Source organism: Mastomys coucha, unplaced genomic scaffold (genome assembly GCF_008632895.1).
Source record: "Mastomys coucha isolate ucsf_1 unplaced genomic scaffold, UCSF_Mcou_1 pScaffold5, whole genome shotgun sequence".
Lineage (NCBI taxonomy): Eukaryota > Metazoa > Chordata > Mammalia > Rodentia > Muridae > Mastomys > Mastomys coucha.
In genome coordinates this window covers 81,608,125-81,625,592 of record NW_022196911.1, presented here as the reverse complement: position 1 = coordinate 81,625,592, position 17,468 = coordinate 81,608,125, and the positions used below count along the sequence as shown (strand labels likewise).

Sequence of the window (17,468 nt, the reverse complement as noted above, 5' to 3'; positions counted from 1 at the left end):
AAGGGAGTCCAGGCCACTCTGCGGCGCTCGCTTTGCGTGACTCCTGCGACTCGGTGCGGGGAGTGGCAGGAGCTGCGGTCACACGGAGTGGCCAGCAGGGGGAGCCCGGGCCGCGGGGGCTGCGGGGCCGAGTGGCGCCTCCAGGCCCGGCCTGAGCCCGGCGGTGACGCCGGCGCCTCGGGGCCTCGCGGCTCTGCTCGCGGCCGCGCTGTGCAGCCGTCGTCGCTGTCGCCGTCGCCGTCGCCAAGGTGCAGCTGCGGGCCAGATAGAGGCGCCCATGTCCCCGCCTCAGTCCCTTCTTCAGCGCCCACAGAGCCCCAGCCCCGCGCGGCCCACAGAGCGCACAGCGCGGGTCACTTCGCATAGTAGCGTTTTTATTATTTTCTCGCTTCGTTCTCCCTCTGGAGCAAAAAGTGAAAACCTGAGGTGGGGCCCGTGGGCCGGGCGGGCAAAACCGGGGCGCAGAGGCTGAGGGGTCCGCGGGGTGAGCCTTCCCTGGGGCTCGGTGCCTCCCCCTCCCCCAGCAGCCAAGGATCCTGGGGCCCTGTACAATATAGATGCTCATGTAAAATGAAAAAAAATTAAATGCTATGAATTAATCTCTAAATATATGTACACAGCAATGTACACCTTCGAATAAATTAATACGAATTTGTATCTTCTGGGACCCTTAAAGCTTATTTACACAAATTACCATTTATTTCATAAATATCTTTTGCCCCCTGGGGACTCAAAGCAGAAGTGCAACTTCCTCCGCTGACCCAGAAGTGGACGTAGGAATGGCGCCTGTCTTTTGTGGGGTAGAGGTGGAAGGACCAAGCGGACAGGACTCCTCCTAGCTCAAGTCTACTCTGACTTCAGGCTTCCCTGGTTCCAGCATCCTCCACACCAGTTTTTCACGACATTCAGGCCCAAGGCCAGGGATCCTGGGATGCTTTCCGAAGCGGAACACCTCTACCCTATGCACCTTCTGGCTTCCAAAGGGACCGCTAGAAAGAGGCCACCCCCATAGTGTTGAAAGAAGGAAGTGCCCTGGTAGTAGACTCTCGAACAGAAATTTGCATCAAATCCAGGGGCTCCAGAGTGACTGTGTTCCGGGTAGACTGATTCCTCGTTTATAGCCCAGGGTAGCGGCCCAGACCCCTACCTGCCACGCGAGGCTCTATTCTGACCGCTGAAGCCTGCTTTTGCTTCTTTATTTAAATAAATACCCATTCTGTGCTGTACACGTCCCAGACAGCCGAGGCAGAGAGCCCAGCCCGGGAGGCTCGAGTGGCAGCGCAGCAGCCAAGCAGCCTCTCACTTGGGCGACTCCCGGCCGGGGGAGAGGGCTCGCTGGCTCTCTAGCCCACTCACCAGTCTCTGGATGCTTTGCAGTTCACTGGCTGCCTCTTTGGCTGAGCCGCTGGGCGACAGAGCCCCGCGGGATGGGCCCCCCACTTTTCGGAGAGCCAGCTCAGGCAGTGGACTGGGCTCACGGCTATTTCCGCCCTTGGAGCCCTCCGCCGCCAGCCCGGTGGTTAGGAGGCTAGTGCTAGGTGGGATGGTGACCGGGATCTGGTAGGGGCTGAAGCGCAGGCGGGGCCGGGCACTGCCCAGAAATGGGCTCCGTGATAGGGAACCAGCGGCGGCGGCGGCGGCAGCTGCAGCGCTGGTGGCAGGTAAAGCAGAGGCGGCGGCGGCCGCAGCTGCCATGTAAGTGTATGGGTAGGGAAAGAGGCCTCCGAAAGTGGGCATTGGGATTCCCTGGAAGAAACAGAAGGCAAGAGAGGTTAGACATCTGTCCGAAATGTCTTTAAAGGTGGTAGCCTGAATACTGCAATTAGATAACCCTTGCCCTACTCATATAGTCTATAAAACCAGAAGTCTCATAACTATAAAACCTCATGCTCACATGAGGAGATAAGCCAGCGTGCCAGGGCCAAGCCCAGTGAGTGTGTCCATCACCTAGGGTGAGATGCAAAGGCCTGGTAAGGGTAAAAGAACGGGCATCAGCTGGCTTAGCTAGTATGGGCAAAGGCCTAGAGAGAAGGCAGGCATGGGGCCAGGTGGCAAGCAGGCAGCTGGGACTGTCATATGAGGTCCTGCTCGGTTAGGTCAGCAGTTCTTCCATGCCTTCGGTCTGCAGGTCCCCGAGTTGCGGCGGGAACATAGGCTTAGAAAGCAGGAGGACCAAGTCTCTTGTTTTCTTGCCTGTCCAGGGGTCTCCTGCCTCAGCCAGGATCAGGTCACAAGTGACAACCAGTGCATAAACTGGCCTGAACGTTTGACAAAGAAGTGGCAGGGCTTCTGTGGCAGCTGAGGATGAAATGCAGGCTCTGCTGGTGGATGGCAGACCAGCCAGGAAACCCTGAACACAGGGCACTCAGTTCATGAGGCCCCGATTTGAGATTGTCTGACCTTTGAGATAATAACCTATGTCCTACAGTGTGTGCCTGTGGGATGGGTGATACCCCCACCCGCCCCCCAACAGTGCTAGAGACAGAGGAAGCCCAAGTCCTGGTTCAAACGGGAGCCAAGAAGCAGCTTCGTCTGTAGGCATTAGAAGGGCTTGCAAAGCCCCACTGCGCACGTCAGATCTGGCACCTCAGGTTGGGGGGAGGGGAAGAGGAAACTTCGACTTTTCCAAAATTCAGCTTTACCTGACATACAACTATGGCCTTATCACCTAACAATTACACCAATTGATTTCTCATGAGCTTTGGGGTACTCTCTCCCTGGATTTCTACCTATTGACCAGGCCAGAAACCCCAGGCTTCCCCATGTCCTGTTATAACTATGGTTAGTTGGGAAAGAGGCATTCCCATCCACAGAAAGCCAGGGGTGCAGCTCAACCCTCCAGTCCAGAGTCATAGGGATTCGGGTATCACAGACACCACAGACCCAAATGATAAGCTCTGTTCAAAACTCATTTCAGGACCTCCCCCCCACACACACACACACACATTCACTTCTGAACCAAAGCCATTTTCTCAAAAATCTAAACTCCTGTTTTCCTTCCCTGGAGATATGATCTCAAGGGTTCAATTTGCCAGAAACCTCAGAGGGAAGAAACCGAGTGAAGGGATTCCAAATCTTTCCGCAGGGAATATTCCACCCAAGTAACTGAAGAGGTTGCTCTGCGCATCCGATCTCCTTATTATGCCTCTGGCCACATTTTCATAAGCTCTCCCCTGGGAATTTAGAATTTCAGTAGGAGGTTGTGGGGGAGCTAAAGCCCCTTCCCTGGATGTGGCGGGAGAGTTAGGGGCTCAGAGTAAGGCAAAGACCAGTCTTGTCACTTGTCAGGACTGGCGACTTCCTAAAGGACCTTAAAGGAGCCAGGAATATCTGAGAGGTGAGTCATTTGGGGAGTCAACTGTCCAGAAAATAACGCAAAATTCCCTCGTTCGTTCGTATAGTCTACAGTTTTTCAGAGCCAATCATGAGGTAAAGATTTTCTTTCTCAAAAATTTCCTAGGACTAGAAAAGTGAACCCCACAAAACCCAGGAGGAACCCTAGTTGGTCATTCAGAAGAGTTGTGAGACATGTTCTCTCACCTCTCGCTGGGGTTATAGAGGAGCAAACAGGTCCAGAGAGGACCAGGGACATTCCTAAGGTCACACGGGGTCCAGAAGTAATGTCCTGCTTAGATCATGGGCAGTTTTAACCTTTCAGGACTTAGACGGCTTTCCTGTAGCTAGATTTTGGTTTCTCGGAGGATCTGAGCACCTATAACATCTCTCAAGTTCTGCCCACCTCAGCCACCAACAAGCTGCTGCGTCCCGCCCCCCCTCCTTAGGCTGCCGGCAGATCACAGGCCTTACCTGAGATGCCAGCATGTGCTGGGAGAGGTGGAACGGGAAGGGAGCGGCGGTGCTTGCTGCACTGGCTGCGGGACCCAGCCCGCCTGCGTCCAGCCCCGCTGCGGTTCCGGGCGCGGCGCCTCCGCTATTGCCACCGCCTCCTGCCACCGAGGCTAGCAAATGACCCATGCCCATGGCGGAGAAGGCTCCGGGGCCCATGGCAAATTGTCCTGGGTGCAGGAAGAGGGGCTGGCCAGCTCCCAGTGGCCCAAAGAACTGCTGCCCGTGCAGGTGGCTGGAGAAGGCCAGGCCGGGCAGGTGGCCCGCACTCAGGGGGGACACATTGTCTGTCTGCACCACCAGCGGCGCCAGGCTGGGCTCCTTGCCCTCGCCCACGTCCTTGCGCCCCTCGTCCTTCCTCCGGGCCTCGGTGCGCTCCTTCTCTAGGCTCCGTAGGCTAAACGGGCCGTCCCCACCGCCCTCCGTCGATTCCTTGCTGCCCCTCTCCGGGCTGCGCCGCTCCCGGGAGCGTTCCGCTTCGGTCAAGCGAGCGGGGCTGGCGTCCCGCGAAGGACTGCGGCCCAGGGGCCCTGCGGCGCGCTCCTCGGCCGGCCGCTCCGGCTCAGGGTCGCTGTCGGCTGCGCACGGCTTCTCCTCGGCTACGGGGAGGGAGGAAGCACGGGTTATCCGGACGCCCCCGGAGACCGACGCGGTGCCCAGTCCCCGAGAGAACCTGAACCTGGTCACCGCCACTTTAGCCAGACCAGCTGTTGGGAAGGTCAAGTTGGGAGAACTAGGGGCAGCTGCAGGTCACATAAATCAAGACCCCATTCTTACACTGGAAGAAAACGAGCCCTGGAGGAGAAAGCTTATTTCCGACCACATAACCCACAAGGGGTCCAGCTCAAAATTCTTCCAAATGTCCTGGCTGCCAGGGACAGTCCTTATACGGGAGTACCAGATTGGAAGTCCTAGCCACATTCCGATAACTTTTATCCAGGCCTTTGAGATTAGCCGATCACTGAACAAAAGACCGACTTTAAGGGGCACCCTAAGGGGACACGTCCTTGGTCCTTCCCTCCAGACTCGATCAGCTCTGTCGCTCACCTCGGGCCCGGTGCAGGCGCAGGGGGCTGGGCGCTGCGTGGGGGGAGGGCGGTGGTTCACGCGCAGGGGGAGGCTCGCAGGAGGAGGCATCGGATTCAGCGCCATCACGCTCCGGCTTACAGTGCTCCTCATACAAACGGAGAGTGGGCAGCGTTAGCTGCTTCCTGGGGGCGAGCAGAGGGAGCGGTCAGCCGCCGTTGCTTCCTGCGACCAGGGGTACGCGCAACAGGCCAGCGGCTCGTCTCTCACCTTTTCTCCCGACGGCCGTTCCCGGTGTCCCGGAAGCCCTTGGCAAAAGGGTTGTTGTCGATCTTCAGCTGTGTAATCTGTGGGGGTCGAGGAAGCGGTACTAAGTCAAGACCTGACTCTTCTAGACTGGCGGGGGGCGGGGTGCACCCCGAGGTCAGCGGCTACAAGCTACACAGTAGAGAGCCGGGGTTGGGGGTGGGGTCGTGCCACCCGCCTGGGATAGTACGCAGAGAGGTGAGGCCGGCAGGCAAGCATCTAGGAAAATGTCGGGATCTCTGCATCTCCAAAAGCCTTATTCAAGAAATAATCCCTCAACACGTACACACAGGCCCAAGCAAGTAAACGGGCTCACGTAGTCACAAAGGTTAAACTATTCCGCACCCGAGCACCGACAAACACAGTGCCCGCACACCCAAGTCCGCAGGTCCAGGCAAAGTCAAGTCATTGCACCACTCACAGGCCCAGAAGGGCAAGTTCACAAAAAAATTAAAAATAAACAAACAAGCGCGTATAGAATCCAACGAATTCACTTGCTTCCACATAGAGCTAAGACACTCCATACAATGTACCTGGCCGGGCAGACCCCTGGTTTACAGTGACACAACCAAAGACACTGAGATCCTCTCATTTAATCCACGGTAATCTACGAGTGCCATTCATTCCACCTGAAGGAGAATTCTCAGCCTCTCCTAAAGGGGCCTAGGGCCTGGATGGACCCAGACAAGTGGCTTAGAGGAGCTCGCCAGGGTTGTGCCACCTGTCCCACTCTGGCTCCCTTGGAGAGTAAAAACTGAACCCTGAGTTCCTAGCATCTGTAGAGCTTGGGCAGACTGCCCTAGGCGCCCTCTTTTCATTTAGATTCCCAGTCCTGAGCCAAGAAATGAACGAATAAAATGTAAAAATGTCAGCGGGAGCCTGAGTCTCTACTAATTGCTAAGTAAACATCTCCCCTCCAACTAGGGCCCAGCTGTGTTGAGTGCCTCAGGGGAGTATGTGTGTCTGTGTGGGTATGAGGGGGAGCCTGGGGATTTATGTGGGTGCTGCTCTTCCGAATCTGAGTGGGTGGTGAGTTCTTGAAGCTCTCTGCAGCCATGCTGCTGCTATCAGGTGGCTTTGAATGGAGGGTTGGAGCCTGTAAATGTTGGGGGACAGAGACAGATGTAGGGGCCAAGTCCACCCCCCAGCCCAAGCACACCTTGTCATTCTGGTAGGCAGTGACAGCGATGAAATCAGTCTCTGGGAAGACATAGGTGCGGAAGGTGCTGTATGGGAGCTTCAAGATGTCATTGGCTCGCACGATGTGGAAGCGCGGCTGGTACTTGTGCATGGAGTTCAGGATGGTCTGTGAGGAGCAAGAGGTTCAGCCTGCAGTTCCCTGCCCTTGTCTAAAGCTTTCTGCTACTGAACTGACAGCACTCTTTCCTCTCTCTTTCCCTCTCTCTTTCTCCCTCTCTCTCTCTCTCTCTCTCTCTCTCTCTCTCTCCCATTTTTGTTTGTTCACCTGCACTTCACTTTATATTTTCTTATGCCTCTTTCCTTCTTCACAGCTATTCTTTTTTTCTGTTACACCACCCAGTTGGAAAAAGAAACGAAACAAAACGGAAATAGATAAATAAAAATCCATCTCCGTTCTTTGACTTCACTTTCCCCTGGCATAACTGGGTCCTGAGATACTAAGGGAAGAAAAGTGTGGTGTGGAGGGGGTGCTCAAGGGCTGGCTGTAACGCACTAGGAGACTCTCTTTGCCCAATGAACTCCCCATCATTCGCTAGGACCTTGGCTCAAGTAGAAATGGGAGGGGGGGTTCCTCATTACTTTCCCTGGCTGGAGATCTGCCTTAACTGAGAAAGAGATCTCCAGAAGGCCTGAGGAGAGCAGATTTAATTTCTGGATTCCCTAACAGTAGGTGAGGTTTAAGCTACAGGAGTAAGCCATGGCAGGTTGTCCAAGCTGTGCATCTACAAGTCCTTAGCAGTGTGACCTCCACAGGACCCATGCGGCTTGACCCATTTCCTACAGCACCTGTTTCACTCCTGATTCTAGGAGAGGCTCTCAGAATTCTGTCAGAAAGGAAATGAGATTGAGAGCAGCCTGGAGCTTTCCACAGACTGTAGACATATTTTTCCTCAGGCTTGCAGAACAGGGCTCCGGAAGCCTAGGCCCAGTTTACCTGGGCCACAGAGCAGTGACTCAGACAGGGGACACTCAGGGGGTTCGACTGATGCTACTTTCTGGAAATCCTCTAGCTTCCTACTATCCACCCGACTGCACCCGCCCGGGTTCTCAACACCTTCCCAGCCTGCCCACACTCACAAAGCCGTGCTTGTCAGAAATGTTGTTGGTCAGCTTCAGCTTGTGGAAGGCCACAGGCTTGGCCATCCACTGCTCCCCTGTGGCCGGACTATCCGGGTGGATGTACATGCGTTTAGGCATCTCGGGGTCGGCTTTGCCTGCCACCATCCATCGTGAGTTGTGAAACTTATAACGGCAGTCATCGGCAGCCACAATATCCATCAGCAGGATGTACTTGGCCTTCTTGTCCAGGCCGCTGACTCGAACCTTGAAGGGGGGGAACATCCGCCTCGGAGGGAGGGAGGGGGACATGCCATTGGGACCCAGCTCTTCTTTGCCCCTTCACCTCCCGGAAGACATGACACTCCTCCTCCCGAAGTTTCCCTGTCTATGTTTGTCACAATGTCCTCTACTTATGCTGTGCCCCTACTGTTTCCTACGGGAAGACCCAACCTGTGTTTGTTACTCCCAAGACATCTTATTTCTTCTGGCCAGACCCTGTTTTGTAAAGCCTTGGATGAGTTTTGCACTCAGTCTGGGGACCTTTCCTCCACTCTGATCCGAGATGAGGGTTGATGCCCAGGAAAGGAAACTAGGCCCTTTAGAGATGCTCTGGGTTTTTCTGAATTGCCCTGAAATCCGTAGAGAGGAAATAAACTCTTGGGACAGGGCTCGGAGAAATAAACTAGCAAGGTCTTTGTCTGGGGAAATGACTTAGAGCCTTGATCAGGGAACCCTAACCTAGAATTTCGGGGGAACAGGGTGAACCTGAGGCCTGGACTTCAGAGACTGAAGTGCTGAAGGATTGGGGGTTGTGTTTTTCTTCTGGCTTTAAGGCCTCAAGAGGTGGTTGGTCCAGAGCTCCAAGCTCCAAGGACAAGCAAGACTCTCTCCAAGGCCTAACTGTGGGCTCAACAATTCTCGCTGGAACCAAGCGGTCGGCCTGGAGCTAGCAGGAGACGGGATGCTAGTCCCACTATGGACTCCGGGTGATCGGAGGGGAGAATCCGGGGAAAAGTCCCTTTTCTTAGGAACTCCGAGACCGATCAGGAGATAGAAAAGCGAGACCGCAAGGGGTGGAGGAGACTCGCCAGAGTCGAGCCATCGGGGCTTTGAGACTCAGAGCGGTTGAGACTATTCTTTAGGAGCGTGTTTTCGTTTTATTTCAATCAAGAGGTGTTTGCTTTTCTTTTTCTTTTTTAATTCGCTCCGGAGCCAAACGAAAAAAAAAAAAAAAAGTCAGCTTGCTTGTCTTTGGAGAGGAGCGTGGCGCCAGGGCCAGAGCCGGGGGAGCCAAGAGAAAGAACATCGGCCCGGTGCTGGTGGGTGCTGTCCGGTCCCCGAGCCCGCCCGCCCCTCCGCCAGCCTCCCGGCCACCCTACCTCCCGGACTTGGTGATGACCATCTCGGTGCCCAGCTTGTGGAACTGGTCCCACAGCTCCTTGGCCTCCAGCGTCACCTTGGGGTCGTCCTCCACCTCGTCCTCGGGTTCCAGGCTCTTGAGCGAGCGCAGATGCGCGGCGGGCGGGTGCGGGCCGAGTGCCGAGACGTGCAGCCCCGCCTCGGCCGCCGCCGCCGCCGCTGCTGCCGCGGCCGCCGCCCCCGCCAGGCCCGGGTCGGGCAGAGGCTTGGCCAGCGCGCCGGGCGGCAGCGCTAGCGCCGGGAAGAAGGAGGGCTGCGCTGCCGCCAGGAAGGCGGACATGGGGAAGTCGGCGGGCCGTGGCGCGTGGAACGGGTGGTAAGCCATGGCGCTGGCTGCCAGCGCCGGCTCTCTCATCGGGACATCCGGCCCAGGCACCCGGGAGCCGGAGCCGGGGCCGGGGCCGGGGGCGCGCGCCTCGGACCCCCGGCCCGGGCGGCGGCGCGCGCGGAGGACGGACGGCCCGGGCGGCGGGCGCGGCAGCGGCTTCTCCCGGCTCCCCGTCCCGCGCACCTCAAGGGGCGCGGGGCTCTGCACGCGGGGGCGGAGGGGGCTCTGCGCGGGGCTGGGCTGGGCTGGGCTGGCCGGCTCCGGCGCCGGGGACCACGCGCGACTGGTTAGATCTTGTCCCGATCTCTGGAAAACTGTGACTATCTCACATGTCCTGCCCTGTTCGGATCCCCTGCGCTAACGAGCCAGGCCCCCCTTGATTGCTGATTTTACGCTTTTTGGACCAATTGTGGGTCTCCGGGGGCGGGGTTTTGACAGCTCAGGCCAAGCTCTGGACGGGAGGGGGGGCCCGAGAGAAGGTGTCGGAAGCCTCAGCAGTAAGAAAACATGTCAACAGAATAAAATATTAACCAATGACGGGCCAGCGGGCCCCGAGACCCCTCCCCCTGGCCTGGCCCCCACCTCGCCGCCCGCGCCGGCCGCTGCCTGGGCGAGGGCTGGAAGGCGCAGAGGGCCGATCTGACCCGCCGAAAGGGCCTGAGGCAGGGGGCGCCCGGGTCCCGGGGCCTTGGGGAAGGACCCCTAGCCGCATGCCGGCCCCAAGTGCAAAGCATTGACACGTTCCAGAGAGGAGAGGGGGCGCCCTTTCCCTCCCGCGCCGGGAGGCCCGGCCGCTCTGGCCTGCGCCCCAGCCTGGCCTCCCACCCCACTCCCGGTCACCGCCCCGGGTCCATGCACTTCGGAGGGAGGCTGCGGGCACTGGAAAGCGAGGCCGGTGGGCGGGCAAGTCAGGAGGCTCGGGCGGCCGAGGTCCCGGAGCCGAACTCAGGTGGCCGGAGCCGGTGAGTGGGGAGCCGTGGCAGAACCCTGATGGGGCCGGCAAGGGCGGGAACGGGACGCGGCCTTGCGCTGGAGAAATGAAGGGATCCCCCTCCCCCTCACCTGCTCCTCCCCTCCTAGACTCAGGAACCTGGGGGGTTCCAGAAGGGCCCGGCATTTAGCCTAAAGTAGGTCCGTGTCAGGTCCCTAAGCCAAAACCTTCTGGCGAGTGGGAAAATGGATCCTTGGGACCAGGTAGGTGAGCGCACCTTGTGCAGAGCCCAAGGCGGTAGGCGCTAGTTGATCCTAGAATTCAGATTCTCAACGCGCGCCAGAAAGAATTTTCGCCGCATCCGGTACTGGAGATGCAAGCCCATCTCTTCCTAAACATCGGCATCTTTTCTTCACGTCCAGTCACCTTCCCTAGACTTTGTTTCCGTCCTTTGGAAGCTCAAGGCTCCCTAGTTCAGGAAGGAATGCTGAGTAATGAGGGTGGGAATTGAGGTGTTTGCCAGCATGTGTGAACACCCCCTTCGACGATTAGTCTTCGTTTTCTCTCTGGCAACAGCCCTAATGCCCCGATGCATCTTCGTGTGTGTATGTGTGTGTGTGTGTGTGTGTGTGTGTGTGTGTGTGGTATATTTTGCGCCCAGTGTGGTGCCCTCGGTACACATTGAGAGACACAACCAGGTGTGCCCAGAGTAAAAAGATCACACACTTGCCTATTTAGGGCTGGGGTTCGGACCCTTGTGCTTGTTGGGAGGGGAGGCAGGATATGAACTAGCCACAGTGGACACTCCCACCCACCCAACAAGTATAAGCGAATTCTGCCGTCCAGCCCTGTGTCCGTGTGGTGGGCACCTACATCCGTCAGTGGCCCAGGCAGCTTGCCCCTCCGCTGCATACACCAGGTCTTCAGGCACTTGGTAGTTGACCGCCCGCCCAGAAAGGCATTTAAAAGCCAGTCGCCCCCGGCAGTACGGGGTTGAGACCAGCAGGAGTCGTTTGGCCTCCACGACCTTTTTTCCTATACATCTGAGCCAACACCAGGCACTTGTAATTCTTCATAGCCCTGTGCGCGCCTGCCCCACTGGGTTTTTCTTCAGGCCCTTACTCTTGGCTAGGTCGCATTTCTCATTCTTTTCTCTCTGCCCATAATGAATCTTCAGCTCTAGCTTTGCGGTGTTCGCAGCTGGTGTGAGATCCATTGCAGCTTTGTATTGGTTCCAATTTAGACAGGATGTGGCTCCTCCGGGAGAGACACACTTGGGCAGTTAGTGAGGTGAACAAAAACTAGACAGGTCAGCTTTCCGAAGTAGCAGTACATTTGCTAAGTTGTGTGTATGGGGACGGACACTTTAGTATATTATAAAAATGTGTATGTATCGAATATGTATTTTGGTCATTTTCCTGAGTAGCATACAGTCTACCCTCGTCTACCGGTTTAGGCCCGAGATTTGAAACACGAAGGTCTGAGAAACCCGGCAGCTGTCGCCCAGTGGCTACATTAGAGGATCTGAATCCTACCTATGGAGTCAAGGACCTGACCTGCGACTGGCCAGAGACTTCTTCCTGGCAGGCTGGGATTCCAGCAGCGCTCCAGCCTCCCATCACGTAGTACCTAGAGGACCCGCTTTAGCCGCTCTTAAGATTTTTTAGCGATCCATCCCCAATCAAACTTTCTTAGAATATCCTTGGATCATCGAAAACTGGCGCTGGGGCGGCCTAAGCAGCCTCTCGAGCGGCGCCTTGCGGCTCGCAGCTCCTGCTTCGCCCTACCCCCGCCTTGGTCTACCCCCACTCTTCTCCCCTTCCCAGGAACAGGCGCCCCTGGGGGAGTCCCTCGGGCAGAGTGTGCGTGTCTCTTTAAGAGGCCCCGGGGGGCGCCTCGCGGGCCGCCCGGGGCTGGAGGGGGAGGGCACGGGCGAGGGCGCCTGGCGCCAGGCGGCCGAGGCTCCACAACAAAGCTCCGGCCCCTGTCACTTCGCATCGGCCGGGACCCGCAGACGGGTGGGGGACGCGCGCTCAGCCGCCCCTCCCTCTCCCAGGCAGTCCTGGGCGGGGGCGTCGGGCAGGCGCTGGCTTCGTGGTCCCAGGCCCCTTTCACGTGGTCTGTAGTCTTAGCTTCCCGCAACAACCAAATCCTGCACCGGTAGCCTGGGCCAGAGGGGACTGCGTTCCCAAGCCTGGCAGGGCTGCCGGGTCGGTCTTTTGGCCGAGTTACATCGAGAATGGTCAAGAGTTAAGGCCAAGTCCTCTCTCAAGAGTTGATCCACAAAATCGCATAGGTCCCTGTGGATGTCTGCATGCATGATCCGGAGTAGATTTGCCTGAGCCCGCATGGAATGGATGCGGGAAGGCTGGGGGATGTGTGGTCCTGTGGCAGAGCTGAGTGAGGGGGCACGTGAGCTCCAATAACTGGGTACTAAGCACGCCTTGACATGTGAATATGCCTGGGAAAAGCTGGGGTGACATGTGTGGCCCTATGCTTAGGAAAAGTGGTCGGTAGAAGACACTAGGCGCATTCGTTGTTCCCATCCATGGTTTCTCCACCGGACCCGCGCCTCCCGGAGCCTTGGCGCCAGCTAGCCCGGTTAAGCAGTAGGGCTGGGCTCCCCCGCGGTCCTGGGTCTGGTCAGGCTGGGGGCCGCGGCCTCGGTGACCCCAGCCCCTGGCGGCCCAGCCTGTCCCGTCCACTTAAACAAATTGTGGCTGACAGGCTTGCAGTCTCCCTGGAGCCGCTCGCCGGTCGCCTCTCTCGTCCCAATTACCCAGCGCAGGGTCTGGCCAACAGGCTGGGGTGCAGCAGGCGACGCGGGAAGAGTGGGCTGCCCGACCTTCTTCCTGGTTACGGTGTGGCCCTACTCTGGTGCCAGGACCAGCCGCGGGGCCACTTCCTCGTCAGGCTCTGAGAAGTAATGGAACAGTGGCCTCCTGTGTGGCCCACTGCCTGCCTTCCAGGTTGTTGCGATGGCGAGGCCCAACTAAACTATCTCTGCCGCGGACACACTTGCTCCGGTGGGCGGGCATTTCTTTGCATAGTGAGAGATCACGCGGTTTGGAAGATAGGGAAGATCTGGGGAGATTCCAGAGCTTTAGGAATCCTCCTAAAACTCCTCGAAGCTGCTAAATACTCGCTACCCTGAGCCTTGGTGCAGCTGTCGCTCTTGGTACACACTGGGTGGCAAAAGTGAGGTGCCAGTCTTGAACTTGAGCCTGGACGTGGTGCGTATTTGGGATCTCACAAGAGCGAACCGACCTGAGAAGGGTCCCCAAGACAGGGCCACCTACAACAGTTAGGCTGTTGGGAACTGACCACTCAAAAGTCATGGCACTGCCTGGGTGGGGCTGGTCTGTGGGCACTGCAGGCTGTTTTCTCTAGGAGTACCCAGGGAACAGCGTGGTCACAATCTGCGGGTGTCCCCGCAGTCTCACTCCTACCAAGGGGAGCTACCGGGAGAGTAGCCTTTCTGACCCGCAGGGTCTTCACAGTCCCTCTCCTTACAGATGAGAATTCTGAAGCCTAGCTAGAGCTGAAGTTAATTTGCCTAAGGTCACATGGGTCCAGGTGGAAAAGCTAGAATGGAATCCCAAATCCACTCCTTAGAAAAGTGGTGGTGGTATTGCTGTCCTGCTCTGATAGCAAAGCCACACTGGCATTCCAGACCCTCCACTGGGCTCCGGCTTTACAGACCAGGTCTGTGTGTGTGTGTGTGTGTGTGTGTCTGTGTGTGTGTGTGTGTGTCTGTGTGTTACTCAGGAAGCAGCTTCAGCATGATATGAGTCTGGGAATGTCGGAGGGGCAACAGATAGAGATCAGCTGGGATTCAGGTGGCTGTACAGGAACTGGACAGAGCACATAGAGTATCAAGGTGCAGACAGGGGTCAGCTGACTAGCTGTGACTCCATGACCTTGGGAAAGTCCCTGCCCTTCTTGGGGGCTCAGGCTTGTCATCAACAAAAGAAGGGTGCAATGAGTGGGTTTAGCCTCTGATCTTTAACATTTAGAAACGGGTATTGGGAAATTATCCTCAGTTACAGCCCAGTGGCTGTCTTCTGTTTGCTCCTGGCAGAGCCAGCCCTCATGTCTGTGTTTGTGTGATTTTTGCCCTTGGACCACTGGGCCTTTTACTGGATCACTCCCAGGCAGTGCCATGCCTTTTGAGTGGCCAGTTCCCAGCAGCCTCTTTGCAGTTGATGAAGGTATTTTCTTCCACCCAGATTGAAAGGGAGTCCAATAAGTAGGTAGTACTGTGAGAATTAGGAGGTCACTTGCCTTCCTCAAGGTCACCCGGCCCAGTCACAATTAGATTCATGTTCTGATGGCTTTCTGAGTGATGGTATCATGAGGTCTGGGGGTTAAAGGGGGAAGGCTGAGGTTGTTTCGGATGTTATCTGTACAGGATAAGAGGCTGGCCCCTCTAGGGCTAGTGGCAGTAAGGACCCTGGTCTAGCTCTCACCTTCAGCTGATTACAGGCTATGGCTGGGTCCCTAACCTTCCCAATTAGCTGGAGGCCAGGCTCAGGGCCTTTCAGATAACCTGAACTCCAACCGGCAGCCCAGCCGCTATGGGGCCAGCTTATCTAAGCTCTCTGATCCTCACCCTTCCCCCATTTACTTAGAATTGCCCTGACTGCAAGCAGATGAATAACCAGATTGTCCTGCAAGCTCAGCCAGCAAGTCCAGTGCTACACCCACTACTTTCCCTGACTGGAGGAGGCCACATCTGTTTTCTCCCCACTGTAAAGGGCTGGGCCAGGGTCCGTAGGTTCCCTGCAGGGCTGAGAGAGATCCTGGTAGCAATCCCTTTGTCCCATCTATGTGCACAAGGGTGGGTTGGGTGCAGGGGTCATGCTTTCTAGAGCTTCTGTACCATCCCTGGTTAGCCAAGCCACCAGCTGTGTGCACAAAGCAGCCCGTGGCACCCTCCTTCTGTCCTCTGTTGACTAAAATGCTGCTCCAGCTGGGGACAGGGGCTGTGCCAGACATATCTATGTTGAATGCTGCCCAAACAGGAAAAGCTGCTCTCCTGTGGAGTCCCAGCTTCCTGGGCCTACGTCTTGGGTTGTCATTCCTGCCTTCTCCCAAGCTTTCTTCTGGTACAGGGTTTCTCAGCTCCCAGGAACCCAGGCAGGAGCACAGTGTGATTTCAGATCTGATGAAAGAATTTAAATATTACATTTTCTCTTCAGGTACTAGGGGTTGAATGCCGGCTATGGAGAGGACAGGGCCCCAGATGCTGGCCCAGCTCTGACCAGACGGTTGGGTGGGGAGGCTGCTTGTCTGTAAACTTAACCTTTCCATTAAAAACTCCACCTTAAGGCACACCTGGCTCAGTGGGTTTCTTTCAGTCCTTCCAGGACTTCTCTGGGGTCTCTGGGAGGTGCAGGTGAAGGAAGAGGGGCCAGAACTGCATTCAACTCTTTCCTGATCATCATGCTTTTCTGTTGTCAGCTGTCTGTCACCACTCAGGTCCACAATAGGAGGGAGGGAATAAAAGCAAGAACTTAGGTATATGGTGATGCATGCCTCAGATCTCAGCCCTTGAGGGATGCCAGCACAGGAGGTAGCAAGATCAGGCATTCAGGGTTATACTTAGCTATACAGTGAGTCAGAGGGTTAGCCTGAGCTACCAGAAACCTAGTCTCAGACACAAAACAACAAAACCTAAGAACTTGTTATTAGAGGTGTTCCAACTTTCAGAGGATACCCAACTTTAGTCAACATGCTTTCCATCTTCTGGTCATGAGAGAGAGGTTCCCAAGTGCCCTAAGACAGGGCCACAGGCAAGGGCAAGCTCTCTTCCTTGCCCAACCACATATGAGGGGCAGGACTTAGAAGGAGGTCCAAGCTTGGCTCCTCCAGAAGTCAGAGGCTCTGATAACAGGCAAGAATCTTTGAGACTGGACTTCAGTGAAGCCACACCTAAATTCCAGTGGGAAGACTTTCCTCTCCTTTCTTCCCAAGACTCTCGTCTATAGTGAAGGTGTGGGTGTTGGGAGCGAGTGCCCATGGTCAGACCCACAGGACTGTGCTCAGTATTTGGATAGGACCCTGACCCCAGCAACTCAGGAATGAACACCAATTGCAGCGAGATTTATTGGACAAGATGTGCACTTTTGACACGGCCTCAGTAACTGCACTCTCCTTCACTGGACAGTACTGACCAGGGTACAAGGGCTTAAAGACAGACAGACAAATCTCCCCATGAGCCAGCAGGGAAGCGAGGGGGCGAGGGGAGGCCTCTTTCCTTCTTCCTTCCCTACCACTCTGGGCCTCAGCCCACTCCTGTTTTAGAAAGAACTGAGCAGGGATACCTGGGGGCACTGTGCATCACAGCCTGAACTGGGCTAGGGCTGATGTCCACCAAAGTGCCTGGCTGGACCTTTCAACTCTCCCCTACCAGAGGCCCTAACATCTGGCCACTGTTCCAGTCCCCTCTGGGTGGTTAGAAAATATAAAAGCGGATCCAGTGCGGGACATTGTGTGCAAAGAGAGAAGGGACTGAGCTTCTGCAGTCTCTTTGGGCCACAGCCCCCACTGACAGGAGTGGGAGAGGTCAGGGTGTACTGAGGTGTTCTGAAGGTCTCTTCTCGTCCAGTTAGGGATGAGCAGCTGTTGTCACTAAGCTTAGGGAAGGTGGGGCTGAGGAGACTGAGAAGGGTGGGACGTGCAGGAGGCGGGGACGGTGGTGTAGGGAGATGGGGGTACTCCCTCCCTTCCGGTCAGTCCCTCTAGGGGGTGAGCAGGCCAGCCAGTCAGAAGCAGGTGGCTGGTGCCTATGGGAAGCCACTGGGGAAGAGGCTGAGTGGCTGGCTCTCGTTGGTAGGGAGCGGAGATCGGTAGCCATCGAAGTTTCTTGGGATGCTGCCACTGGTGGAGCCTGAGCTGTTACTCAGAGTCTCGATGCTTCCCTCTCGCTGAAGTTCTGCAAAACAGAGGAGAGGGCCAGGCTTGGTCAGAGTCAGCTGGAGATGAGAGCACACACCCTGGGCTTGGAGGCCCACTGTGGGGCCATTCATATGCTTTTGTAGGGAGGCTCCTCCCTGCTGGCTCTCCACGTGGCCCAAGTGGCAGCTCAGACCACAAGAGGCTCAGTTGGGAGAAGAAGCCCCCTTGGCTAGCATACTCTTTCACTGTAGGGAAGCCTTCAGGCCAGAAGGATAATGCCCTATGTGATGGCCCTGCTTCTCATGGGGTGCAGGCTAGCACCTGCTCACACACTCATGCTCCGCCAGCATTCTGCTTCAATTCCTTAGTCACACTACCCTGGATCAGTAGGTGGGCAGAAACCAGGACAGGAGAGGAGACACAGTCTGCCTGCCTGCCTTGTTCCTACTGCTC

The 17,468-nt window shown here is 56.6% G+C and overlaps 2 protein-coding genes and 1 long non-coding RNA gene across 14 annotated transcripts in view; 1 reads left to right on the top strand and 2 right to left on the bottom strand.

The window, feature by feature from the left end:
• Positions 1-357: 357 nt before the first annotated feature.
• Tbx2 (T-box transcription factor 2) lies at positions 358-9,699 on the bottom strand. The gene is made up of 7 exons (XM_031354441.1): positions 8,817-9,699; positions 7,456-7,723; positions 6,338-6,484; positions 5,143-5,219; positions 4,894-5,057; positions 3,808-4,445; positions 358-1,746 (listed from the first exon to the last, which is right to left on the bottom strand). The coding sequence occupies exons 1-7, from the start codon at positions 9,209-9,211 to the stop codon at positions 1,300-1,302; spliced, it is 2,136 nt and encodes a 711-aa protein (XP_031210301.1). The 5' UTR covers positions 9,212-9,699; the 3' UTR covers positions 358-1,299.
• A 296-nt stretch (positions 9,700-9,995) lies between these two features.
• The window catches only part of LOC116078972, a 49,968-nt gene continuing 42,495 nt past the window's right edge, over positions 9,996-17,468 (top strand). The window contains exon 1 of the long non-coding RNA XR_004113691.1: positions 9,996-10,146. This is a non-coding gene — a long non-coding RNA (uncharacterized LOC116078972). The remainder of the gene's footprint in view (positions 10,147-17,468) is intronic.
• The window catches only part of Bcas3 (BCAS3 microtubule associated cell migration factor), a 484,435-nt gene continuing 483,162 nt past the window's right edge, over positions 16,196-17,468 (bottom strand). For 9 of the 12 annotated variants that reach the window (XM_031354430.1, XM_031354434.1, XM_031354429.1 and 6 more), the window contains one exon: positions 16,196-17,052. In XM_031354430.1, the coding sequence (XP_031210290.1) occupies positions 17,016-17,052 (37 nt within the window). In that variant the 3' untranslated portion in view covers positions 16,196-17,015. The remainder of the gene's footprint in view (positions 17,053-17,468) is intronic. The other 3 variants (XM_031354433.1, XM_031354437.1, XM_031354440.1) reach the window with 2 other exon arrangements.

Bases quoted from the DNA above. Each gene is read 5' to 3' on its own strand.
- Tbx2 (XM_031354441.1), bottom strand. From the start codon at position 9,211: ATGAGAGAGCCGGCGCTGGCAGCCAGCGCCATGGCTTACCACCCGTTC. The intron at 6,485-7,455 runs GTGAGTGTGGGC...TGCTCCTCACAG, and splicing joins TTTCTGACAAGCACGGCTTT to ACCATCCTGAACTCCATGCA. The intron at 4,446-4,893 runs GTGAGCGACAGA...CCCTCCCCGTAG, and splicing joins GCGCCTGCACCGGGCCCGAG to CCGAGGAGAAGCCGTGCGCA.